The sequence below is a fragment of the Barbatula barbatula genome (assembly GCF_947034865.1).
Source record: "Barbatula barbatula genome assembly, chromosome: 2".
Classification (NCBI taxonomy): Eukaryota; Metazoa; Chordata; class Actinopteri; order Cypriniformes; family Nemacheilidae; genus Barbatula; species Barbatula barbatula.
The window spans coordinates 2,685,709-2,713,462 of record NC_136767.1 but is presented as its reverse complement, the minus strand read 5'-3'; the positions used below and the strand labels follow the sequence as shown (position 1 = coordinate 2,713,462).

Below are 27,754 nucleotides of genomic sequence, written 5' to 3'. Positions count from 1 at the left end.
TTTTTGTTTTTACAGCACACTTTACTATACAAACATCAAAATATAAAAACAAGTGTAAACTGAGATCCTGAGAACACACCAAGTACCTCAAAATATGTCATTAATATACGTCTGACTTTGTATTGACTTTCTATATCAAATAACTAAATTGTGCACTGTAAAAAACAGCAATTTTAGGGAAGTTTACCTTTGTCATTTTTTTACAGGTTTTTCCACATACACCGCTCCTAAGCTCCCCCATCACAGGCAAGTTGCTTTTGAAGGTTGACAGACAGCTCGTCTGAATGCATGCGTGGAATCCACAAGGTCGAAACTGAAAAAGAAAAAAGCGATTCATAAAGTCTCTTTGAAATGGTGAAATGGAAATCAAATAGACATGATGTTAGCTCTGTACACATTGACGGATTGTAATGCATGAGAAGTGCTGTCAATGTGGGCAGAACAGTCAGCCGAGGATCGAGACCTTCAAAAGGTGTCTCTTTATCACTCAACAATGTCATTTACCTTCGAGCCAGCCGAGGACAAAAATGACCAGCACAAGTACTCGGAATAGCTATTTTGAGGTCTTGGATCCAACGGCATACTGAAGGAAGGTAAAGAGTTGAAAAGGCTCCTGTGTGGTTTTCCTTTACATTAAAAAAATTAATAAATACAGGCAATCCACAGGCAGTGGGATGCTGTGTGCATGTGTGTGTGCGTGGGCACAAGGTGACTCACTGATCCCGTAATACAGGCGAGATACGCTGCACCTTTAAAGAGGTGACCAGCGGATGGGATGCGCAGTGTGGGCTTCTTGTGACTCACCAGGCTAACAAAGAGTTTCTGGACTCTACTTCTGTATTCCCTCGCTTTAAATATGAAGTGTGTGTGGGGGTAAAAGTTTCTATTTAGCAATGGCATTTTCGTTTGGTACAGAGACATCACATACTGTATTTTCTTATATCAAAAGTTAAATGCCACAAACGTGTTCATACGACTAGGGCTGTCACAATATCAAATCTTTCAAAAACGATTATTATGGGCAAAAGAAAAATCACAATAATTGAAGTATCACGGTATCTGTCACGGTATGATGCTGTCAGTCAAATTCATCTGTAATTGTGTGTTTTGTCTTTTATTTGGGCAATGCATTACACAAATTTACAATGAATTTACAGACAAATTTATGGAGGCAGAGAAAGAGTTCGTAACCACTCTTAATATAACCACTCTCGCAATATTACGATATCTGTAGAATAATCATGCCATATCGATAAACAATGTTTTGATTTCACAGATATTGACAATACCAGTATATCCCATCCATCGGTGGAAACAGTCCTAAGTTAACTAAGCATCTAGTTTCACATCACATACTTAAAAAACAAATAGTGCAATGCAATGTAAATTGCTTTGGATAAAAGCGTCTGCCAAATGCATAAATGTAAATGTATTTTCTATCTGTAACACATTGCAGCACCCCTAACCTTTGTGATAATTTGTGTTCTTAAAAAATATACAAGTGCAAAAATAATAAAAATGTGTGCGATAATAAGTCATTTGGAAAGTTTGGAAATTTAGAAGTTAATTGTATGTTTATGGCACTTTCCTCCAGTTTCCACCTGAACAAGATGACCAAGGTCCGGCCTACAAAAACAGCTAACACCATTAAAATATTTACATTGGGATGCTTAATCCTTTATCCACCCATCTTCTATGCTCTTATTTTACTGTGTGTAAGGTCACAGGGAGTGCAGGAGCCTCTTCCAGCTACCTCGGGCCATGGGCAGTGAAGCACCCAAGGCACCGACCACAGTTCTGAATGTTACAGTCCTAACAGTTGTCCTAAAGCTAATCCTAGTCGCCTTAACATTGCTTTAAAAATAATACTGATATGTTTTTTATGCATAAAATTGGTTTAAATTCAACGTCAAGTGCAAACCACATTATAATTCTTTGAAAGAGTTAAGTGTATTTTTCCAGGGTTTTTGATCAGCTATAAGAACAACACTTCATTGAAATAATATTTTTATTACACAATTTTTTTATTTAGTCACAGACATTATCTTATATTATATCTATAGCTGTAATGTAAACATATGCCTTTTTGTTACCTAACCAAAACCTAAGATATAAATTCTTTTGCTGAAAATGTTTAACAAAGACAACCTGGACTATAAATTACCTTACTATAACTTTGTATTTTAAGTATATACGGAGTATGTCCAGTTTAAAGACACTGTATTGCACCTGTCCGTTTGCTGAGCTACTCCACGGCGCCATCTGGAGAATCAAATTTGAATGTAACTTCATTTAAAATATTCTTGAAACCTGAAGTAACAAGACCATTATGATCTAACAAACACATCTTTTTATATATTAGGATTGCAGATATCAACATACAAGAAACATTCTCATGTTTTCAATATCAACCAATCTCTCGATATACAAAATTGGTCAAATTGTCTATTAAAAACACATGACTTTCTCTCCCCTGATCATAATACATGAATCTGTTAACTGTTATCTGGACCAGATTATTTTAGGACAATGCCGTTTTTTATTTTGCAATGTGATATTCTACAAATACTGCATAGTAATAGATTGCCCTGGTTTCTGTGATGGAGTGATGTTGTTTTGTAAGCCCATAGCTTCTGGAGTTCAGTGCCATGCCATCAGAGGTTACTCTGCTACTTTTTCCTTTCTAGTTCATAAGCATGGTTGTCATAGGGATGTTTTCGGTTTATCAGGTGGGTGTCATAGTGGGGAATGTGCTCCGAGCTCTCAACTGTGATGGGCGTTGAGCTGTTAACTGTGATTGGCGTTGGGCTGTTAACTGTGATGGGCGTTGAGCTGTTAACTGTGATGGGCGTTGAGCTCTTAACTGTGATGGGCTTAGAATCCTTTTTCCGACAACTGGATGAAAAAAGTTAACAGAATTGAAGTATGTTAGCTTGCCATATGAGAAGCAGGACGAATAAGCAGATAATGCAAAAATCTCATGCAATTCAAATCTCTTCAAAAGTCAATGGTAGGAACTCACCTTCCCACTTAATGTAATGCATTAGATGGAAAAAAATTATTGAGTTTTAAATATAAAATAAACAGTCAAATAAAAGTAGTTGCCTCACTCATTAATCAATTAATCATTTGTTTTGTCTGTCTTCCAAAATAATATTGGAATCATATATTTGTAGATATTATGTATTTGTGCAAGATAATAATTCTTGGTTTGAAACTGGGCCTTTATTCTATTATATTTTATATCCAAATGTTATTTTTCACAATAATTGTGATATATAAATTGACTCACCAGAATAGACAGAGCATGATAAAGAAAAGGAGCAAAAGTAGACCCGCAGCCACACTGAGGATGGTAGTGATAACAATCATGGCAGCAGATCTTGCACTTAAACCATCATAAATGCTTTCAGGGTTTTGTGCTGTATAAACAGAGCATTGAGATCCTTATCATTCGAAAGTATTTGAGCAGTACAGATGTTAATTCACATGACTTGATAAGGACTCTTACGAGTGTAAAGAGTGATGTTGTCGGACCAGTTTGTCTCATTAATAATGCTGCTTCCATTGACAAGAACATACTTGAATCTGCAAAGAAAACTCTTTTTATAAAAGTAGTCATATAAAATAACACATATATTTTAAAAATGTGTTCAAAGCTACAGTGCATTTAGTTTTTGTTATAATGCTATACTGTGTACATTTTATGAGTCACAAAAAAAGTTATGAATGACTTGTTGGTGCGTCCTACCTATCAACAGATCCAGTAGGCAATATTCCATTACAGTTAATGGTAGTACAATTCCCATTTTCTCCTACTTTAAAGTAAAGAGAGTCTGAGGAGGCACTACACGGGAAGGCTGACAAAAGCCCGACTTTAGTCAGAAAATAGTTTTTGAATAGAGGACCGAATGCTGATGGGTACGGAGACAAGCTGAGGATGTTGATATTTGTGCGGTCCGCATCAAAGGTGCTGGTTGCTGAATGTGAAAGAAAGAAACGATTTAATAGTTTGAATAGCTTGACAATGCTTTACTGTACCTGAGACTTTACAGTACAATAGATATACTGTATATATAAACGATTATATAAGCAAGGGTGTAACAGACGTTTAGGCACTATGGCGATACAAAAAACATGTTTTACCTGAGGAAAGTGCTGGCACCAGCCATAACTCACAGGCTGGACATGTCACATTGAAGTAACAGTGCGGCTGTTTCAGTATTACAGTATTGGTGGTGATTTTGGCTTGCAAATCAGCAGGTGTGAGCACCGGAGTTGCTGTCTGAGCTGGACAAAAAGAAAAGGCGACAAAAGGTTTACAGAGCAATTTATATTAGGCTGCCATTGTTCTTTATCCCCAAGTGTGTCATCCAACAACAATGATTTCAAACGTACACCTGTCAAAGAGAAAACTGATTGTGTAACACCTGCCAGTCCCAAATGTGGTAATTCTGGTGGTACAGGTACAGGTGTTTTGATACAGGGCAAGGAACAGTAAGGTATGACATGTTCAATCCTATTCAACTCTGTTTAGTGGATTCTATTTTTAAAAGTTACAATGACATTCTTAGGACACTTTTGAATGATTGACTACTCCTAAATACCAAGATACTCAATTCAGTCACATAATTGTTTAGTCATAAACTTGAAAAAAATCTTCTTAAACTGAACTATCATTCATTTATAGAACTTAATAGCTTAAAAGTAAAATTTAAAAAGGTTTTAACTGAACTGAAAAAAGAATTTAGATGTATGCAACAACTTAAAATCTGATGCTTTAAAAAGCTAATTAAATAATAAATGGAGATCAGGAAAAAACAAAAAATAAACTACATTTAACTATTATTGAAATATACGTAATGTTCGAAAATACAACAAAAAATACTTTTCAAGTAAAAACTATACATAGTAAAAAAACTGTCGTTTTTCGGCAGCTGGGGCGGAAGAGTTGTCACCTAAAAGTACATGTTTTTCTTGTAATTTTTTAACCATATTTCACTGTAAAAAAATCCTGGTAAAATGTAATTTTCCGGAAGCTGGGGCACCAGTAAAATACCATAAAATAACAGCGTTGTGATGTAAAACAGTTGTTATTGTTTTTCTTGAAAATTTGCTGTTTTCCTGTTATTTGACAGTTTTTACTGTATTCTAAAAATACATGAAAATCTTTTTAAAAATTAACTTTAAATAGCGTCAAATAGAAAAAGATATTGTACATTATATGTGCAAATCGGTAAAAAAGGAACAGTACGATTCTGTAAAATTACTGTTTTTAAAAAGTGTGTATATAATACAAATTACAATCTTATAACCGTAGATCGAGAAACATCACAACACATTTATGACACACTGCTATCAGTAAAATATATAAAATGTTCAAAATATTACAGAAATATTTTTGAAGAACTGACACAAAATTGGCTCATGAATGTCTTTAGACATGGAGAGAAGATCAACACAATAAAAAAATGGTATGGTAATGGTATGTACACCGACCGATAAAACAATAAATATGAATGTACAGAATACAGAAATCAGAAACAAACATAGAATGAAGCCACTTACTTTTTACAGCATAGGTACATACAGTTAGCAGTAACACTAGTCGGATCACTACATTTGTTTTCATCCTGTAACAAGAAAACATTTTGTTTCTCATGAATAAAATCCAAAGCGGGATGAAACCTTGCAGGTGTCTAGCACTCAGTATCACACATGGCATACGCTACTAAATAAAGAGAAGTTGAAGGGAGGAAGGATTCTCATGAGGGTGTGTGAACTCAAGGTTGAAACTAGGAGGTGCTTTGGGCATAACAGTGTCCTGACGTGCCAAAGGAGGACTATTTTGTTACTATGCGAAAGAAAGTTCGGAATACTTTGAAAACACTTCAAGGTTGAATCACAAGGCCTGGAACGTTTTCATTTCCAGCGGAGATGGAGATGTCCATGCTGAACATGTGATCAAACAACATATTCTTTAATGGAAAATGAGAGTGAAGGAGGGTTCGAATGACTAATGTTTATGTCAACAATCCTTTATATACTGTTGACTTCATTCCTGAACAAACACATGAATAGACTCACCACAGGACAAAAAAGCAGGGGTGTGGAGTAACACAAAAAAAATGAATCTGAATAATACAAGTGCTCCATTCTTATAGAGCAAAACTTAACGATATGCATTAACAGTACCCATTCATCACTAAATAATCATTCAAATACATAATTATTAACTCATTATTAATTATAAAATTGCATTATTACTTTATAGTACAATTTCAGCGATTTTTTTCTCAAAAATCATAAAAGTGCGCTTTGCCTTTTTGTGCTTACACAAAATATCCTGTTTAGGGAAAAGTCTTTGTAAATGTAATTCTCTATGTGTGCAGTTTGTGAATTAAATGTAAAGCACAAAAGAAACATCACAGACAAAGACTGGAAGGGTGAGTTGAGATCGTGACGTAATAGGAATCCATCAATATCCAAAATCCTATTGTGGTGAATCAGACTAGAAGTATTAGCAGGATTTAGAGAGCTTTAATACAGGGTGGAGGGCACATTTTGCTGTAAGTTCACAATATATAGCAGGAATGTGATACTATGCAAAGATTAGCTAGATGCGACTTTGAGTAATGATTCCATTACACAGTTGCTCTGTCAACACTGTTATTGTGCAATAAGATGAAACAGTGAAAATGTCTAACATACCCGTCAAGGGAGGAACGATTGTCAACTGTCATTGTTATGTTTTGTTGATGCATTATAGTCTCTTTAATTACATTAGACATGTATTTAAAAAAAAAGTAGCAGGAAAAGACCCACAGAAACCAACAGCTCAATGCGGATTTGCTGCGAAAGCAAATCTAAAAGCATATCAAGACTTGAGGTACATGTTCTGAAACATGGGATATAATGCAACAATAGAATGATCACTTTCACCTTTTCGGCAAAACTGAACCATTACAGGAGCGGAGACTAAAAAGCAGCCAATTATGGTCCATTACACATAAGAAATATTGTTTGTAACCTCTGAAGTGTGGTTGTTTACTTATAAATATTATCGGAATCTAATAAGAAACATACTAAACTGCATTAAGTGTTAAATAATAAGTTAAAATAAAACAAACAAACAAACAAAAAAACATCAAGGCACTGTGAGAATTTCCTATGTACTGAATGCCAACAACTATTGTTTTCGTTGTTTATTAAAAATGCATATTTACAAAAACAAATACAGCTTGGGGTGCAACCTAAACACATTATGTCATTATGAACAACCAAATCAAAAAAATACTACAACATAATAAATGTCCAAGAGTTTCACATCTGACTTGATGACAGCAAGCTTCTGAAAACACAAACTTGTTGTAATTTCAGCACACGCCTCTTCACAGCTTGAGGTGCGTCTGGTTTATTAAGACGTCTGATGGACAGTTGAGTCTGTGAGCCCCTCGCACGCTTTCACCTCCGGCCCATGATGAAGCTGGGTGCCTCAGCATCATCTTCTCGCTCCTCTTCTTCAGAAGAGGATGATGATGATGGCTCCTCCGAAACCTCACCTGAAACGAGGACTGGTTTACTCATCACCACATAACAGATGAATGCTACAATGACTATAGTCATGCCGGTCAAAGCATTTAATCTCTGTTAATATCATCATTTCTTCATTAATTGTGTGTTAAACCCACATTTATTTATAATTAAGGAAAACTAAACAGCAGCACAATGAAAAATGTTTTAATTTGGCGGTTTGTAAACATGACAAGCATAGCATACGTTTTTACAGTTGTGCTCAAGTAATGTGTGAACAAATATTTTTAAGAATGATGGTGAGGAAACTAAGATCATACATACAAATACATATAAATGATGTGTGTGCACGTGCTTGTCACTTTTTAAGAAAAGACAGCATTAGGATGAAGGATTATTTACACATTTTAAAATAATGTGATTAATATGGTTAATCTAACCTCCTTCTTTCTGGCTCTCCAATTTGGATTTCTTGGCCATCAGCTTTTTCTGCTTCAACTTCTCCCTTAAATGGGAAAAAACAAATATTTGTGACTAGGCAACAAATGAGACTCCGGGCCATGCTGTGTTGTGTGTATAAATGATAAGCTACAGTATGTGAAACGAACGAACACCATGGAGCTTCAGGCTTTCGCGAACCTTTTCTTTCTGCGTTTGGCTGTTCTTTCATCAGCAGCCTTTTGGTTTTCTTTCAGCTTATCCATATAATCTTCATCCATCTTTTGCTTTAAGAGAGAAACGAGTAGCATAAGTAAAGTGTATTTACACAAGATTCACAACGTTTGGAAACGACATTTAACAGCAAAGTTTACGGAGGCTGCGCCCTGCGAAACAAATCCATCATTACTCAGAGGCAACACCCAAATATCTTTTGTGTGCTACAAATGAGTAACGCAAAAGCAATGCTTGAATCTATGCATAAAATAGCTGGAAGCTTACACAGAATGCTTAGAAAAGCTGGTGAAATCAAAAGCCTACTTTATCAGACAGTCGTTCCAGAAAGTCTTGTCTCTGATACTCGCGGCGCCGCAGATGTCTATACACATGAAATTCACCACTGCCTGCTCCAGCACTGGAACCTGAAGAAAATAAACAAATACTCATAACCATGTAATACAAATAGGCCCGTTTCCTGAAAATATGACTAATATTTCTATTTATCGATATGCCAGCATTACAACTTAAACTACATTAAATGAACATTCAGATGACATAAAAACATGCAGGTCACTGCTGTGACATCTGCAAGATTAAGTTACACGTGTCAATTTGTGCAACAATCGTTAATCACTTTTTATACAGATGTGAAAACATATGCCTGGATCACTCACATAGCAAAGAGGTCAATAATATCCGTTTTAGGAGTTATGTTTGTGACCATAAATACGCAACCGCGAACAATCGCTCTTTATTATCCATTTGCTCGCGGGAAAAGTTCGTCATTTCAACAACGCGAGTGACGCGATCGTACAGAGATTTTCAACCTTCGCTGAAGACGAGATTGACGCGCGTTCAATTCAACCGCGTCATTCGCGTCTGTACGCGTCTTTGCATGTGTTTACTCGCGCAAAACGCTTAATTCGAATTTGGTGTGAACCCAGTGTTACAGACCCATCACATCGCGCACAAACTCTGGTGGAGCTCTCGGGTTCCACTCTTTTGGTTTCTCTGGTATGGGCGCAGCTTTGTCCTGCAGAAGAAAAACAAATGAAACTGATTTCACGACGAACGCGTTTGCAGTTCTTTATTAGCATCGTTAGCACAACACTTCCAGGTCCTGTATGAACTCACGGGGTTTCGCATCAGTCTCTCTAGTTTCAATCGCTGCTCCTCTGCTGGAGTTTTGGCGATGATTAAAGGCTGAGACTCTTTTTTCGGAGCTTTCCCAGCTCTAACATTTTTCTGATCCGCAGACATGACCCTGCGGACTTCTTCTTTAGGCTTTAGCTTCGGTTCTTCCTCTCTTTGTTTATGTGAGTTCGTATATCTGCGGACACCGCCACCTACTGCACCCTACTGGACTAATGTGGCACTACAGCGTTTTCAGTATGAAAGGTGAGAAGTGAAAAAAGCAAAACAGTCTTTTTGTGTTTCTCCACAAATCTTCATTGACAAGTCAATCTTATTTTATTTTATGACAATACGTTTTTTGATGGGGTGAAGCTTGTATATATATATATATATATATATATATATATATATATATATATATATATATATATATATATATATATATGTTTATATATGTACTTGACTGCCATCTAGGGGCCAACAATAAAACTCAAGTTGTTTCAAATCTGTACACATTTCTTTGTTCTGATGAATACAGAGGTATTTGGAAAACCACATTTTCCTACTATGGTTGTAAATGATGACTGAATTTTAATTTTATGGGTGAACTGTCCATCCAGGCCCTTGTACACTAACATTTAATGGGTGTTTGACACTGAAATATTCATATTTATGACAAAAATCAAGCTTTGATGCAGAGCTTCAATGTAAGTGTTGTTGTGTTTGTTTGTTATTTATTCTTTTCTAACTCAATGGCACATTCATTCAAGTCCAAAACCTCTAAAATATGCCAACGTACGAACATGAATTCATTAAGGCCCACAAATATATATTTTTATATAGATGAGCTTCATTTGAACTTCCCATATTATAAAGTCGATTTTTGTCTGGACGTGTGCAAATGTTATTGTGTTACCCTTATTTACATAGCAACAACATAAAAAAATATGTGCGACGATTAAAGCCAAAATCATACTGTGTCATTTTACATCATTGTACATATAAATGAACATACAATTATATTTTCATTGTGTTAGTATCTATCCCAGAGATATTTTTTTGCCAGGATGCTCTTTCTTATTATAGATATCATGTCACCACATGTTTCTCTTCCTGTACGGTGTATGGGCAGGGCAAGGCCACCAGCAATTTCAGTCCACACCACCCCTATAGGTGCAGACAGCCTACATCCTGCATCTGCCAACCCTATACCTCTATACGTCAAGTATATACACCACAATCTTCAAATCAAACTAAAATTTCAGGCCCTTTGTTAAGGATTATAGTGTTTCAATGGAAATTATTTGTTGTGTCAATTTAGACGTATAAGATAATGTGTGGTTTTAGAGTTTTAAATACAGCTGTATTATGTCCAAGATCAAAATTCATTGTAGCTAATGAATTTACTGTATTTGCTGTACCTGCAAATGATTCGTAACGTACCAAAAACCAATTTCATTTCTTTCTGCATACTGCTGTAAGTCATTTGGAATTCACTGTGTAAAAAAGTATGATTCATAAGTCTTTTATGGAAGCCCCAGAGATATGAGACAATCAACATTTTCAACCGTTGTTGTATATCCAGCACATAATCACCATGTGACTCTCTGGCTCTTCTGCCTCTGCTTGTCTTTTCAATGTTTGTTATTATTTGAACTTTCAGAAGATGATTGTAAGATACCTGCCATAGATTAGCATGAGCAACAACACCAGAAACAAACAAACTCTTCCTTTGTGTTGGATTTGTCAGATGAACATCTCCTGTGAGCTGTGAGCATTGAACCATCTCATACACATAATGAATAAAACAAGAATCTGCTGTGCACCTTTGACATAAAATAAGCAATGAAAAATCCTATTATAAATGTAAGAGATTTTCACAGAAAAATGATAACATTTTGCCACTTTACACACGTCATGCAAAATTCAGTTTTAATTAATATGAACAATATAAATATAGATTATTTTACAAATATGATAAAGATTATAATAACAACATATTGAACAGAGGTTCGGTTAAAATAAGGCATTTGTCTAAATATCTTTCATTCTCTATATATAATATATATATATATGTATTCTCTCTATATCATTTATAGGTGAACCATTCCTTTAAGGGGCAAATCGTCTGCAGTCAAAATGAGAGACAAAATAAGGGTGTATGATGATGTCACTCTTTTAACTGTGGCACAATAAAAAACATTTATGATTAACTTTCAAGATTTTAAGACTAACATCCTGAGTCAAACACAATTGTAAACGTTAAAACTAAAACAAACAAATTCTTTTAGGATGAGAAAAAAAAGTACTGAATCTTTAACCGTACATCCTTAGAGTCAGTCAAGCATACAGGAACTCCCCACAGGCACAAACACATTTCTGCTCAGCAATATGTGTGCGCACATATGTGTCTTTCTCTATATATATGTGCATTTCCCAATATGTTTATGACTTTATGTTGTATTTAGATATTATGTGTGTATGTATTTATAATCACTCTTTATGTTGAGTCCTTTCTTAACTGGTTAAGTGTGCTCACTCGCAGACAGGATTCATTGTGTCCTTGCATGTCTTAATAGCCAGAAGCAGTTTTCACCACACAGTTTGTTATAACTCAAACCAATCCTGCCCTGTATAAGCTCTACAGAAGCCCTTCGTGTAAAGTCAACTTTATTACAATTTCCATTGTTACAAAGCAGCTGTACAAGAAAACATATTGACTATAAGCAAAATATATAAGGTTGTGCAAGTCAAAACACAGGTCAAATATCAGACAGACTATAAATTCCTATATGTAGTGTTAACTAAAACTATAAAATTCTAGCAGCCCACCCGGCCAGGCAAACAGTGCAAAACAGTATGCAAACGGTGGCGAGGAACCCAAAACTCGGAGGAGAAAAAAAACCTCAGATGGAAACCAGGCCTAACCAGGGGATTCCAGTTCCCCTCTGGCAAAAGCTGCTGCCTCTGCACAAGCTCGACAGTTTTTTTTATCATTTATCATTTTATTATCATTAATAATCTAATAGCGCCTGAAATTTTGTAGTGAAGACATGTCAAGTCGTCGCGTCCTTCAGTGTCGCAGTGTCACTGTTGTGTGTGGAAAAATACCTCCAGGATAATGTGTGTCCACTAGAATCCAATTACCCTTTACAAACATGTTAACACAATGCCATGCACATCATGTGTAAGCAAAGCTGATACTTTATCATGTGGGTCCAAGAGTATCAAATCCCAGACAAAATAATGGCAAGGAGAAAAAGATATGAGAAACTGAAATGCTCAACATAGCATAACCTACTTTTCAGTTTAAAATGAGCCAATGAACTAGAGATATTAAATATTAATTTTAAAATCAATCCTTTTTCACATTTTCAGTGGATTTAGGGTGTCAATTAAAATGCCTAAAATGTAAAGCACTTAAAAGTTAAGCTAATTTGTCAGGTGAGAAATGTGTGTGATACTTCAATATGTAATTCCCTTTTTTTACAGCAGATGCAATTGCAAAAATTGCAATACACAAATTGTAACATAAATGCATTTTAACACTTATTTCCTTAAAGCAATGATCCTTTTCGTTCACGTATGTTTTTAGAACCATTTATATATATATATATATTTTACACAATTCATACATTTTAAGTATAAAATAATACACTTACGTATTTGGCAGACACTTTTATCCAAAGCAACTTACATTGCATTGTACTATATATCTGTTTCATGCACTCCCTTGGGATCAAACCCATGACCTTGGCATTGCTAGTGCCATGCTCTAACCACTGAGCCAGAGGAATACAAACATCGCCATATGTTACATAATTCCAGAGAGTATTTTAGACAAAACCAGTGGGTGCATTATGAGTCATCAATATTTCTACTTCTCATACGCAGAAGATAAAGATTGTTAGAAGTGAATTCTGTCAACTATAACAGCAACAAATGACGTCAACACTGTCTAAACAGAGACATCACTGTGATTCTAAAAGTGCTTATCCGATATGTCCCAGTCAATTGAAATAAAACACTTTATTCTTAATCATTCGTATAAACAGCCAGTTGACTCGGTTGATGAAAAAGTGCAGGATCGAGGAGTTACACTATGCAATGAATCAATCCTTTGACGTTTCTCATTACCTTGTATCTGACATAGCATAACGCCCTCACCCCACATCTTTCAAAACTAGATAAAATACCGACAGCTGGTATTTGAAGATCATATCACACACCACATAATAAAGTTGAGAAAGGTGAGCTCATTTGAATATCTCGGCTGCGTTTATGAAAAACCATTGGCGCGATACTGTAAGACCTCGAGAAATGAGTGATCTTCTTAATCCGAATCCTTTGAACTTTGTAAAATAGCCTTATAGACTTAAAGAGCAGTTTTATATTTTAAATCTTTTAGCCATTTGGCCAAGGTTTACATAGAAAGACACTTACAGTACATTCAAGGCATATACATTTTTCATCAGTATGTGTTTTTCTATGAATCAAACCCACAACCTTCTTCCGTAAAATCCTTTATTACGTTTTGGTTAATGTTGGTTTCTTTATGTTGGAAACATGCCGAGCCACGACGAGCCATGAGCCACCGTGGGGTTTTCATTTGACCAACACAAATAACCTGAAAGAGGGACAGAAGGTCACTGCCCTTCCTTTCTGCTGTTGGGTCCATTAAATCAGGCGGAAAATGGTCCAGTCGGGCAATAACCCATTTAAACAGATTGCAATGAGGAAAACAGACTTAAAACATTATGTGAGTGAATATGGTGTGTCAAAAGTCCTGACAACACTGCTAGACGTTCCTAAAAGATGTCAACTGCCTGAATAAAGCCATTCTGTTTATGCGAAATCTCTTTTTTATGCAAACACACTGTGATATTGGTATTCTGGCACACGGCAACAATGAGTGACATTAATGCTTCATTTATGCTTCTGGAATTATGAAATTCAGCAAGCTCAGTCACTTCTCTCTGCAATGGCAGATGCTAATGCTGATCTCATTAATGTAAAATCAGAGATCATTTTTGATCTCAACAATAACCAGGAAGTTTTAGAACAGGAATGAAATAATAAATTATATTATCATATTATCATATTATTGGGGGGGGTTAAGGAGTGAATTATTCAGTGGAACAGACGGACTTTCCACTTCATGATCGATAAATGTGTCTCCATGTTAAACATTCTACGACAACGCTCGGTTTGGTAGAAAAAGCACACAAGAATTTCTTCTGCTTTCTGGGTGCATCTTCCTTTAAGCCTCTGCTGTCTTATTTATTGCCAACATTAACACGCCACATTTACATGCATTGTGAATCTGTTATTCGTGCACCTTATTGAAATCTACAGCGTGAAAAAACGCAATGAAATCTACACAGAATCAAAAACACCTTCTCAATCCCACGTCGACAGCATTCCTCATGCCTCCATAGTGAAAAACATGGATCTGTGCCTATGATAACATGCTGCAACAAGCGCATCCACCTCCACAAATACAACCCATAAGCCTGAAAAACGAACCCCAGCCTTCAGGAGTGGAATCCCCCCTTGGGGCCATCGCTGCAGAAGTCAAGAGCAAGTGTTTAGGATTGAAAATGAAGATGTATTGGAGTACGAGGATTTGAGAGCCTCTGAGGAGAGGGGATCGGATCAACGCTATCACGTTCAAGGTCACCTTCATGATAGACATGTCGGTGTGCTGACAGATGTGGACTCCGTCTGACCTCATGGACCGATGCTGTCATGTCTAGGGAGACATGTGCCGCTAGGCTTCACGCTAATTCTTACGATGTGATGTCATACTGAGATACATACTGTAGATGATTTACTGAGAGTGTTTCTCTTGTATGATCATCGCTGTTACAGGAGCGTTTCATTCCGAGGCTTTTTATTGTACAAACACAAGAAAGTTGTGGGTTTATTGTCGGTTATTTATGAACAATTGAAGTGATATTTCCAAATAGGAGTGTCACAATAACAACATTATCAATAATGTGTTAATCATAAGATATTACTGTGTATATTCAGCAACCATTCAAAATTAAACTTTAAAAGTCACAATTGTCTCTCGCTTCATCCCTTTTATATGTGCTTCAAAGGAAAGAGAAAAACAAAACAAGTAACCTAAATTATTAATTTGACGGATATCATTATTTTTTACTATCTCACATATTTATTTTAGCCTGGATAACCCTGTAAGGAGAATCTGAAATCTCCTAAATTTCATTTGAACTCATTCTCACAATTGTGTACGATCTCATTTGTACGTTTTAGTATGATCTGCATTTAGGTTTAGGGGCAGGTCTTCATGACTGTTCTTTTCTAATAATCATACGTTTTTGTATGATTTACATCGTACAGATATATATACAGGTTAGCCAAAAATATTCACAAATACCTCGCAATAGAGGTAACTTATTTGAATGAGCGCTTCATTCTAATGTCATTTTTAAATGTAATAATATGAAGAGTTTTAGAGAAATGAGAGAACTTCAAAAATCATGTTTTCTTATTGTGCTTTCAGATGAAATTCAATCAGACTGCAGATGGTTTGTTTTGAGCCAAGATAAATAAAAACACACAGCTAACTAACACAATAAAAACATGATAATATATTAAAAAGCATGTTTTTTGAAAAATTAAAAAAAAAGAGGTATCGCATTTTGGAACCAAACTCTTCACATAGATATTTTAGAGATGCACCGATATATCAACCAATCTGCAGATAGTAAAAAAAAGATGTTCAGGGCCGATATATCCTGTCAATCAAATGAGGACAGAAAAATGATATGAATTTGTGTTCTTCATATAGAAAACGTTATGAAACCAGTTCAATGTTCAATATTACTTACCGATATCTGTTTCTGGTACTCGCCGATACCGATGCATGTACCTGCATTTCTTATATAATTTAAGAAATGAGTGCATTGTGTACCTTGGATTGATCAAAGTTTTGTGGATGCAGTTTCAGAATGCGTTCATCGTGTTGATTGTACTCGACGCAAATACTGTATGTACTTGAAATAATTGAATGATATTAGATGGTATGGTTAAACCACAAAATAGGCATTCACACCAAGAATTCCGACATCTTTTGAACATACACATTCATTATTATTGGCATATACCCTCCCTTATAATAATTCATGTCTATTCCCATAGATAATCTTGACTCATTTTAATATAACATGTAATCTCCAGCCGCAATACCAAAGCAAAACAGTGCAGCCTTGAAACAAAGTGCAGCCTCCTTTGTCATAACAAATAAGCAGCTTTACATGTCCACAGGAGGCATTCCATAACAGGATTTCCATAACTAAATAAATCCCACACTCTTAAATGTGTTGTTAGAGTACGGATTTTATGTTAATCCAACTTTATATATAACCTTCCTGAATTGCGGTTTAAATCTCAAAGTGATACCCTGCAGCAAATTCATTTTTATTTGAGAGCCGACTCGTTTACCTCCGCTCTAAAGATTCGGCTATGAAGGGTAAAAAAACAAAGCGTCCATGATTTTAAAACTTACAGGCGCAGCTGTGTAAATAATACGTGCAAATGCGGCCGAACGGTTTAAAGACAGTCCCAACTATTTGTAATAGCCAAGTAGAAACATCCTCCACACAAATGGACTCAGAAAATTAAATATGAGGCAACAAAGATATTGGTTTATAATAAACATCATGATTAGACTTTATTGAACACCATCAACATTACAAAAAGCCCCCATCCAGTCAAAATGCAGTGTGTCATACAGGGCACTTTACCTCACACAAACAGCAGCTAAACACCTGCCACGTCCACACCAAACAGACACGAATACAAACAAAGAAATTAAACCGACAAGCGACGACAAGCAACAAATACTTTATGGCTTTCCACTCTCCTCCCTTTTTGGGTACGTGACTTTCCGATGGCAGCATCATTAATATATATCGACTCAATAAAGGCTTCATGTGGTCTTTGTGTAAGTTGCGTACGCCGCCCTGGACTTCACAGTGATGAGCGTTATCGGCACGGAGGTTCGGGCTGATGCGGACTGGGCCTGTACAGCTGCTGCAATCGGACCGGTCTCACGGGCCAGCCGGGTAACTGTCCGATAACTCTAAGGCCGACGGGCTGCCCGGGGCAGGAGTGAGAGGCGGCAGGCCCCGAAGCCCGATACTGGCGTGAGCGTGAGTCCAGAGGGGACAAGACCGAAGAGGAGGAGGACAGGGGTAGCAGAATGGCCGGCGTCAGGCCGTATCGAAGCTGGAAGACGCGCGGAGGAGCGTGCGTGCTGATGCCGTTCTGGCAAGATTCCTTCTGCTCCTCTTCCCTTTTGTGCTCCTCCGCTTGTTTCAACTGTTTCCTGTCGGGTCGGCGAAGCTCCTGGAGCTTCTCGGCCTGAGCGCGGCGGATGTGGTACGTCTTCCGGTGGCTTTGAAAGGAGTCGAGAAATTCCTCCAGGGGCACGTGGCCTTCCATGAAACGCTCCAGCAGCTCCTAGGGAGGTCAAATGACAAATAAACAGGTATTAGAAGTCAGGAACTCAAGCCGGACATCAGACACAAATATCCGTGCTGTGATTCATCATGTTCCAAGGAACACTGCGGCTATTTCAGGCTGTTTAATACAAACCACATCATTCCAAATTAACATCATCGGTGGTGTAGGCAAGCGTCGCCATTACTATTGCACATACTTAAAGGTATAATAAACCCAAAAATGAAAATTCTGTCATCATTTAGTCACTCTCAAGTTGTGAATCAATCTGCTAAAAGAATATACAACCGACAGAACACAATATCTTTAAGATAAAAAAAAAATGAAACAGTGCCTCTGGACCAGTGATGACATTTTGCAAAGTGAAAACGTCATACAATATAAAGGATACTTTAAGACTCATATTTAAAAATGTCAGACAAAGCTTATTTCACAACAGCACGCTGTCCCACGAAGAACGCTGTATAAATTGAACATGACCCTAAAGTGTGCCTCCGGTAAAGGGGGCAGGTGTCTGCCCTGTCTACCTCGGTATGGGGGACTGAATAATTGATATGTTTCGTCTGTGCAAACCCACCCCCAAATGTCCTAAAGAGGAACAATAGAGTCTAAGAAATTGCCTACAGCAAACTACAAGCTAAATGTGGGACACCCTTTTTCAAAAACTTGATTTTGTTGTACTAATTTCTGAAACAAAAAGGGAAAAGCGAGGTTCCCCCAATGTGAATCTCCTCAAGAATAACCAAAAAGTTTGCAGCTTTAAGTTTCACCCAGATGCTTTTAGAAAGTCCTTTGGGGATGCACGTCTTTAATCCGTCTCATAAACACTGGGGCTGTGTTGATGTTCTCTCTGGCACACATCCCGCTGAAGGCTGGATCCCAGCACGGCTCACTTATGATGAATTGGGATCATTAATCAGACAGCAGGAGTGTAACGGCAAAGTCACAGAGCGATCGATCGGCCCGTGTGGGGTGGAAGACTCCGTGCTTATTTACAGCCCGGAGGACATTTAACCCGGAGCGGATCAATCAAACAAGCATCCGGCAGGTGGGCCGGTTAAAACCACAGCAAAATATGTTTATAGAGTGTTTTTTCTTTACGGTACGTGTTGTGCTGAGCTATTATTGCATAGATAACGCATCATGTAATGAATGTTAACAAGAAACATGAGCTCAAGGATGAAGATCTGGGAAACCATGATACGGCCATGCTAAAACTGAATCATAACTCAAACAAAACTGATGGTTTTGTTTGAGAAACAACCGAGAAACAACCGGCTACCAGAAGCCAGAGAAACCAAATAGAAAATCCTTAAGATTTCACGCTCAGTTCCTCCTTATTGTCTGCTGTAAGAAAAGATCATGGAGATGGAAAATGTATCATGTTTGCGGGATTATAATTTGGTGTAAACCAGTGTGAATTGTGGGACAACGGTACGCCCCAAAACAAGAATTCGGTCAGCATTTATTCATTTATTCATATATTTTTATCATACAGGTTTGGAATGACTTGAGTGGACGTGCGTCATCTCTTGTATGAAATGCGTTCTGAAAAGAGCAATATCAGATTGATGACAACATCCCTGATGGCCTACTCTCTTATATATGATGCAAGGCCTGTCAATGCTTTAAATCATCGATAATATCACCACGGAATCTTTCTTTGCAAGAAGTAGCAAAATGAGACGTGTAGAAACTGGATCGACTGGTTATGGAATAAGGAATTCCTGCGCAAACCTTCAAATTCAGTTTTATTCTTGTTCAACAGAAATGATCTTGAAACGGCGTGTCTGAATAAACTCTTAGAAAACAACGCGGCGAGATTTTACCGGCAAGTGTTTATACACATTTCCGACATCTTTGATACAGGAAGAGCGGCCTTGAGCCAAAAACACACACAGCAAGAGGTTGTTTGAGTTAAATTGGATATATGAAGGACAAAGCAGTTACCTCAGACTGTTCCTCAACCCGCGTCACCTCCTCCTGAAGCAGATTGTGAGCGGTGTGAGGGCTGTGTCTCTCTGTGATGGCCTCTGGAGAAATAGAAAAGAATCTCAGCAAGTTTCAATACTGACAAAAACCACAGTCGCACAATTGACCGATAGTAATATCTTCGAAGGTCTGTTCCTCGCATTAAAAAACGGACTTGCGTTGAATGTCATGTTTACACCTTGCTTGTTGTATTAAATGGTTTTTAATTATAAATTCAATGGGTTTGTAGGGGTCAATGCCACACTCCAACCACAGAATCCTGCAGACGTACTGCCGTCAAGTACGTAGCCTCACAGGGGCGGGTAACCGTGTACCGGTCGAACAAAAAGAAGATTGAAAGAGTCTCTGAAAATCAATTATCAGTGTGCTCAGCTGTGCAGGGGTCTCTGTGTAAAGAGCTGGGACTGAAGCGGCTCTCGGGTCTCTATGAGTGTTACTGTTGAGCACGAGGAAGGAAGCAAATCACTTTCTGTTAGCTTATGTCCGCTGACTGGTCTGCAGGGGCTCGGACACACAGAGCGTCGTACTGGGGTTACTATGGCAACTGACAATTATGCCAATCAGCACATGTGTCCATAGGGGATGTGAAAAGCCGGGCCAGTGGCCATGGAGGGCATACAGGGGTCAGAACTATGACACCATTAGTGCTCCAATAAGCCAGAGCTGCTCCCCAAACAAACCTCTATGATACAGGATGTGTAAGAAATGTTTATAAGCCACCCTACACCAACAAACTACTACAGCGGTATCACTAGATTACTAGACGTAGAAATCACCAATATTTTTATTTGTTAAAGGTTCAGTGTATGAAAATTAGCGGTGAGGTTGCGAAATCCCACCAACTGTTCACTCCACCTCTGTCTTTAAAAGCACTACAGCGGCTGACAAAGAACTAAGATGTCGTCACGTTTTAACTTCTTTGTCGAAGGACAGAACATATTTACGAAACGGGCTCTGTGGAGCAGTTTGTCCGTTTAGGGCTACCGTAGAAACAACATGACGGATTCCATGTAAGGGGACCCGCTGTGTATATAGATAAATAGCTTCAAAACTATTTCGAAGACATAACGCTTCATTATGTAAGGTCTTAATACACCTCTGAAGACACAGTTATGTATACTTTTGGGCATTTCTGTCAATAGACACTGCACAAATTGCACAGAAAAGCCAACACATATTTCCTAATACAGGAACAGGCACATTAGAGAACACCAGAAAACAGTAATGGCTTTATTTTAAGTGAGTTCGCACGCTTCAAAAGCCCCAAGACTGCTGTAGATACAAATGTTCGCTTGAATCATTCTCTAAAAAATAAATTTAATGCAGCAATTCAACTGAAGCAAAATCAAAGTGGTGCCAAGTTATAACCTGCTGTGATAAATTCACTGCATTTCAAGTGCCGCTGAAGAAAATCGAGTTAATCTATTTGAAATTCTCTCGTGGAAGGAAGACTCGTACATTAATTCACCTCTTCATCTATGGACTCGTGCCAATACCGTCTCAAGTATATGCAGTGCCAATAACTCGTAACAGGGCATTTTAAAACTGGCCTGCGTGCTCTCCTCTCAGTAAATAAATGATCAGAGGCCCACTGCGTCAGATGTGTCTGTCCAGCATCCGTGAGTGCTGAAGCGTCTCGACGTGGAGGAGTGGCAGCCACGTGCATGACCTCAGCAGCCCAAACAACAATGAAACGTAATGGAAGGCGACAGCCAGTCAAACAAACACTCGGGGAGCAGCTGTGGATGACCTACATACTGGGGAGGAATCGTGCTGATAGGCCGCAGGGTGTCCAAACCATGAGCAGGGTCCGCTGGAGACGGAGATATGACCCGTGGGATTCAGTGGTGGCTGCGGCGCTTTATGACAATGGAGTTGAGGTCCCAACGCTCTGATGTTGCAGATTGATGCCCTTTGGTTGAACCGGTCTCTTATTGGAGCCAAAACTAAAAACAAGGCTTTTAGCTGGATCTGTGATATGGGGTAGCACAATTGCAGATATTTTGGTTGAGAAATATTGAGGTTTACATTTGGCATCATAAATATGCCTTCTGTCTTGAGTGATGGCATCATAAAACGCTTTGAATCCTGGTTACACCTGCACTAAAAATGGCTTACTATGCACTTTCGTATAGTTCAAAAGGCAAAACGTTATACAGTTATTATTGAGAAAAGAAAATAGTGTTCACTGAACTGAAGGAATCAATAACCGGTGCCCAGTTCTGTCCCGTCCATGAATGCTAAGTTATTTGTATCGATTGACCACAATTGTTTTGTTCAAACTGAACAGTCTTAGTCTTCTGTTACCATTTATATGTGGAAATCATAAATCATCTTATTCTGGATGGAAAATCCTTTCTGCTCAAAAGACGATTCTTCATCTCCCAACAATACCATCAAAGGAACATCTGTCAACTTTAACAACAAATTGTATGAGCACAGATTTAGATTTATTCACAGCAGGAGGATTTATGTTCCCATGCGAAACGCTTCTAGTTAGAAAGACTACAACGATAAACAAAAATGCTAATATGAGGTAGTGTGGTGATATCAACAAAGCCAATCCGTCAGACAATGTTCAGTTAATTTGAGATTATCTCCACTAAAAACTTTATCATATGTTTTATATCAAGTTATCTTACACTTGTTTCCAATAAAAAAAACAAGCATTGGCAATGCCAACAAACAGTACATTTCTTTTTACAGGATTTGTAGTAATCTAAAGTATTACAAATAAAAAGGTATGTAGCTTAATGTCAGAGAGCACTGCATTGTGGGTCTGATTCCCTTGTGAATTTCCTTGAATTCACTCTGGATAGATGTCAAATAAAAAACCTAAAGATTGTGTAAAGACAAATCAGTATTATATAACAAGCTCTCTAAATGCAGGATTCCAGACGAAAAACAACCAAGTTGGTCAACAAACAAGTTAAAGTCCGAGTCTGGGATTGTAAAAATAAAAAAAATCTATAAATAAAAAAGTATAGATCAAAGTAGATAAAAAACGAAGGCTTTGTAAAAGGTGTACTAGTTTTAATATGACGGCCATGTAACTAAAAGAAGACGTTTGAATAAAAATAAACCCCTGGGACGTTAAAGCGGCCATGATTGAGGAAACACTCATTAACTGGAAAGCAACATTTGCAAGCAGCTCAAATCACAGCACAAAGTCCTCAAGACCACTACGGAATGTGAAATAACCTCATTTAGATTTACTGATTTGCATTCTCTTGATAACACTTGTATATGTGGCCATTTTTAACCAAACCGAAAAGCAATTCATTTATTTTGTTGCTATATTAGCAAATATATGCAAGTGCACATCTATTATTATCGTTCATGATTAAATAAGAATGAACCGTTTAGTGTAAATACATTCTGTATTAGTAATAAATATGTAATTTAAACACAACAGTCCCAAGTCATGTCATTGAAATTCCTAGTGTCCGTATGGTCAGTGACGTGTGTCTAACGCATAGATTGACAATTCCAAGTTTATGTTTTATGATATAGAGATGAAAAAACAATATAATTACATGAATCATTCATTCAATTATGCAATTCAATGGCCACAATAATGTAAACGTATAAAATGATCTTAATTTGGAGGCTTTTCTTAGCAAAACACTGACACGTAAAAATTTGCTTGTTAATCCAATGATTTATTTAGTCGATTGGCAGCCTTAAGAACAACATTACACCACAGCCACCTTGACAGTAATGCAATATTTGTTAAAGAACAAGGAAAAGAAGCCTAATGAAAACAGAGCTTTATTCATTTATAGTCTGCTGCCTGAGAACCTGTTTGCTCTGGCAACACGTCTTCTTTTGTCCAGCCAATAAATCCAGTGTTGAATCCAAACTCGATTAATTAGTCTTGCAGGATAGTTAACCATCCCCAAAAATAAAAAGTTATGCCTGCTTCTGACATAATTCAGCAGAATATAGAAGATTCATTGCTTTGCATTCAAAGTCTTGAGGATACAAAACAATGTTTGCATGCAAGACACGTTGGACCAGTCATTTTTTTCTTAACGCAATGCGACTCTGTCAACGCAAGTCATATACCAACGGATGGATATGAGTCATTGCTATGCATAGAGGGAGGTGATATTTCTCAGCATGAAGCCATGTTCTTTTCTTAGTTTTAGGATAATGCTATTTTGTTATCCCTCTTATATCAGTTGAAATGTAATGAGCTAGTGTTCAGCTGTCTAACCAGCTGAGAATCAATCATAACCTCAAGTTTTTGTCAGGTTGACCGACCACCTTTTGACTGGCTATGAGTTTGGTGAAACTGATTTAGTCTTGAATATCTGTCATGTATTCCACACCAAACAGTTATTTAATGGAACTCCTGGCAATCAGAAGCTATAATTTACTTGATAAATGTGTGTGTTTACATATGAAATGCTTTCTTTGCACCCCTCTTACTTCCTGTCAAAATAACAGAACGGAGGTTGATCTTTTGTGGTTTTTGTAGATAAACACCACCGACTGCTTTTCTGTCATCAGAAAGGAACAACTTCATACAGCAAATGTCACACTCTATAAAAATTGATATTGCATGCAAAGCCAATGTTTTATATTTGGTGAACAATTTTTAATTTAATTAAAAGATTAATCCAGCATGTGTGGGGTCATTTTATGCCCTTTGCAATTCGTGTTCATTTTGTCACAACATTAATTTCTGTTCTTTTTATTCTATTATGAAACAAAAAAAACGATTTAAAGTTCATAGTTGTCATTTTCGCGTCGTCATCACAATGCATTTTTGCACATCTCATTTTTTTAAAGACCCCCGCAAATCTACTCAGCTGACATCACTGATGCTCTGCACAATTCTTTGATAAAATATCATTATGTGAATAGGAAGACCCTTCAGAAGAATGTATTTGCAGAGGGCTTTTGTTCAGGTGTCCTCAGGTCACAACAACAGACAATGTGAGGAGGACACCGCACAAGCCCAAACACGGGATACAGGTGCCCGAGGAGACCTTTCACTTTAATGCAAAGGTTTGACGGTTGGGTCATACGCGTTTAACAGACCAAACCTCAGTGGATCTGAACATGCTCAACTTCACTACACCTGTTTAATATGGCAAACTGTATCTATTATGGGTTAAACCAAAAATAAATCGTTTAAAATGTCTTTAGTCTGATGAACGCAGAGAAAGATATTTAGAAGAATGCATGTAGCCAAACAGTTCTTGGCCACAATTGACTACCATAGTAGCAGTGGTGTAGTCCTAACAAAAAAGTGGTTTACTATACTTAACAATCATAACCCCGACCTAAAGCGGCCAAAAGACAGGGGTCAGTGTGTTTGTTTTTCTAGCAACATATGACAACTATTTCCATAAAATATTTATGCATAATTCTCCACTTATGCTTTGAATATGAAGTTATAGAAGTGGGAAAAATTGGTTGGTGGAAAAAGCTTTGCAAAACAGGTCTATGCCATTATTGTTGACCACAATACAATATTTTAACATATTGTTCATCTTTTTTTTATGAATTGTCCCTTTAGGAGAAGTAGGTAAAGTAACCTGCAGAGATGGCGAGAGTAAAGGTTTTCCAAACCTGTTTGACTTTGTTGTTCTGCTGAACACAAAGAACGATATTCGGAAAAATGTCTGTAACCAAACAGTGCTTGGGCACCCTTGACGACCGTATTATTGTCTTACTGTGATAGTCAATGCCCAAGAACTGTGAGACGTATTAGCTATAGCAAATGACTTCAGGTCTGTGCCTCAGAAAGTTTAAGTGCATGACAAAACAGGTACAAAAGGCAGCTTACATTTTTCTAATTTTGCTCACTGCCGAGGCATCCTCAAAAAAACATATGTTGTCTTCCACAGAAGCCACTTAGTTGTTATATGGGTTATGGTGCAATTTCCATGCTCAAAGACCTTATGTGAATGCGTCAAACTCCGCCATGTCGAAACAATGCGTCAAGTAGTTTTTTGAAAGCCTCAGGAGGAGACTTCCCAGTTTTGGGTTCAAACTCTCAGGAGATAGATTTCAAAAGCTTGTGAAGAGGCCCTGTTCTCCCGCTGAGCGATTAATCCAGCATGTGTGGGGTAGCTCAGTGGCCCTAATCCAGCTTTGATAACTGCCCCCTTCCATTCAAACACTGGAAGAGGGGCAGAGACACTTCACATCCGTTTAATGGCCATCCCTTCCATCAACGGGGACTCTCTCACAGAGTTCCCAGCATGCCTTTTGACTGTGTGATTTACGGACACTTCCAGACAAAGATGCCCTTTTCACGTTTGCCATGATGGCAGACTTCCCTCCCCACCCCGAGGGGTTTGTTTTTTTCTGTAAAGGCAGTCGCTGACGATCTGAGTTGTGAGAGTTTGGAAGGTATGTGTTGAGAGGTTGATGACTAGGTTTTGTGTCACGGGTCAAGCCTCGGGTCAACAGTGTCGATACGCTTTGTTAAAGATAAAAGAGCTCGCTGAGCTGTTTGCTTTTTGAAGCGGGATAAACATACAGGTCAGGTATGTGCTTAAGGGGAAAGGAAGGAAGATAAAGGATTAAATAATCTTAAATATCAATTTGTTTAGCTTCTTTCATTTGATTGGTCGAGTGCTGCCATTTTGCATTTATCATTAACACCACACGAGAGAAACTCTGTCATTCAACGTCACCTTGCATAAGATCACCTTTCATTTTTAGAGCCAAACTCTTCTCCCGACGTCTGATGTTCACAGTCACATCTTATTACGCAATTACTCGCCAGCCTCGAGCCAAACCTCTGGCCTCAGCTGATGAAGCAATAAAACAGCTTTGCATTCTTTCTGTCGGCTCTAAAGGAATGAGAATCAGATGTTTTGGGTTGGAAGAACGATCCCTCTCCCACCCATCCGGCTGTAGCCTGCAGCTGGAGGCACGAGTACACGTATGCTGCGTGGTGACAGGAAGGTGAACATTCCACCCTCCTTCCGTCATTGGCCGGCAGCTGCCAGAGAAATAAAGAGAGAGCGACTCTTGTGTGGAACCGTGCCCATGGAGATGAGAACTTCCTGTATGAGGAGAAAACAGCTCTGTCAGTGCGTGTAAGCGGACTTGCAGATATCCTCCGCTGATCTTTTGTTGCCCTGTGGGACGCTGAAGGAACCCCACGGCCTTCTCCTCCTCCTCGACCATTGACGACAGTTGGATTTCCTGCTGGCATTTCACTCCGCCGAGTTTTCAAATATCTCCCCCAGATTTAAGTTCCCAGACTTGGATGAGGGGTGGGGCTGCGGCTGAGACTTTCATATGAATCTCGGCCTTTTCTTTTGAACGGCACTGGAGGCGGCCTCGCAAACAAAAGCCCTTTCAAATGGATCTGCATTACCACTAAGACTGCACAATGGGGAGGAAGGGTAAAAAAGATCAACAAATAATTCATATCAGTCTTTCTGTGCTAGAATGTGGGCCCTAGAGTATAGGGGCTGTAGGGAGGGTTAATGTTTTAGGCCACCATAGATTAGGTCCTAGAATATATATATATGGCGCTTCGGTAGCTTAGTTGATAGAGAGCATTGATCGCAAAGGTCCCAGGTTCTGTTCCCCAAAACACACGTACTGAACGTACCCTCACTTAAAAAGCACCAGCCAAATGCAGAAATCGAAATGCAAATATTTCTTGATATATTTGAACCCTTTTATGATATTTAATACATACATAGTGTATATATCAACATTTAAAATGATGCTTAGGAATAATGCCACTTTTTTGAAACCGTTTAGTTTTCTGAAAGACGCACAAACAAATGTAACTCAGTAGGTATGACCAATACAACAATAAATAGCTATATATACCACGTTATACAGTTTTCACAGTTTCCGTTAAGTTAGTCTACTGGTCTTAAGGAAATGTAATGACCAAAAAACTTCGATGGATGGATGATCTCACAGGAATGTGTGACATAGTAACAAAATTGTATCTATTGAT

The 27,754-nt window shown here is 37.9% G+C and overlaps 3 protein-coding genes across 3 annotated transcripts in view; all 3 read right to left on the bottom strand.

The window, feature by feature from the left end:
- Window positions 1-1,996: 1,996 nt before the first annotated feature.
- On the bottom strand, window positions 1,997-5,742 carry upk3b (uroplakin 3b). The gene is made up of 6 exons (XM_079482085.1): window positions 5,569-5,742; window positions 4,147-4,290; window positions 3,752-3,980; window positions 3,512-3,588; window positions 3,293-3,422; window positions 1,997-2,895 (listed from the first exon to the last, which is right to left on the bottom strand). Exons 1-6 carry the CDS (start codon window positions 5,723-5,725, stop codon window positions 2,670-2,672), a joined length of 963 nt encoding a protein of 320 aa, XP_079338211.1. The 5' UTR covers window positions 5,726-5,742; the 3' UTR covers window positions 1,997-2,669.
- A 1,434-nt stretch (window positions 5,743-7,176) lies between these two features.
- Window positions 7,177-9,516, bottom strand: prkrip1 (PRKR interacting protein 1). The gene is made up of 6 exons (XM_079448649.1): window positions 9,325-9,516; window positions 9,145-9,223; window positions 8,512-8,612; window positions 8,173-8,258; window positions 7,974-8,038; window positions 7,177-7,562 (listed from the first exon to the last, which is right to left on the bottom strand). The coding sequence occupies exons 1-6, from the start codon at window positions 9,448-9,450 to the stop codon at window positions 7,465-7,467; spliced, it is 555 nt and encodes a 184-aa protein (XP_079304775.1). The 5' UTR covers window positions 9,451-9,516; the 3' UTR covers window positions 7,177-7,464.
- Window positions 9,517-16,994: 7,478 nt separating this feature from the next.
- Window positions 16,995-27,754, bottom strand: part of vps37d (VPS37D subunit of ESCRT-I) — a 22,148-nt gene continuing 11,388 nt past the window's right edge. The window contains exons 3-4 of the mRNA XM_079479714.1: window positions 19,765-19,847; window positions 16,995-17,814 (exon numbers count right to left, since the gene is read on the bottom strand). Of these exons, the coding sequence (XP_079335840.1) occupies window positions 17,338-17,814; window positions 19,765-19,847 (560 nt within the window). The 3' untranslated portion in view covers window positions 16,995-17,337. The remainder of the gene's footprint in view (window positions 17,815-19,764; window positions 19,848-27,754) is intronic.

Coding starts and splice junctions, on each gene's coding strand:
- upk3b (XM_079482085.1), bottom strand. CDS start 5,725: ATGCCATGTGTGATACTGAGTGCTAGACACCTGCAAGGTTTCATCCCG. Junction 4,291..5,568: donor ATGTACCTATGCTGTAAAAA/GTAAGTGGCTTC, acceptor CTTTTTGTCCAG/CTCAGACAGCAACTCCGGTG. Junction 3,423..3,511: donor CAACATCACTCTTTACACTC/GTAAGAGTCCTT, acceptor CTGTTTATACAG/CACAAAACCCTGAAAGCATT.
- prkrip1 (XM_079448649.1), bottom strand. CDS start 9,450: ATGTCTGCGGATCAGAAAAATGTTAGAGCTGGGAAAGCTCCGAAAAAA. Junction 9,224..9,324: donor AGAGACTGATGCGAAACCCC/GTGAGTTCATAC, acceptor TTTCTTCTGCAG/GACAAAGCTGCGCCCATACC. Junction 8,039..8,172: donor GCCAAACGCAGAAAGAAAAG/GTTCGCGAAAGC, acceptor TTCCCATTTAAG/GGAGAAGTTGAAGCAGAAAA.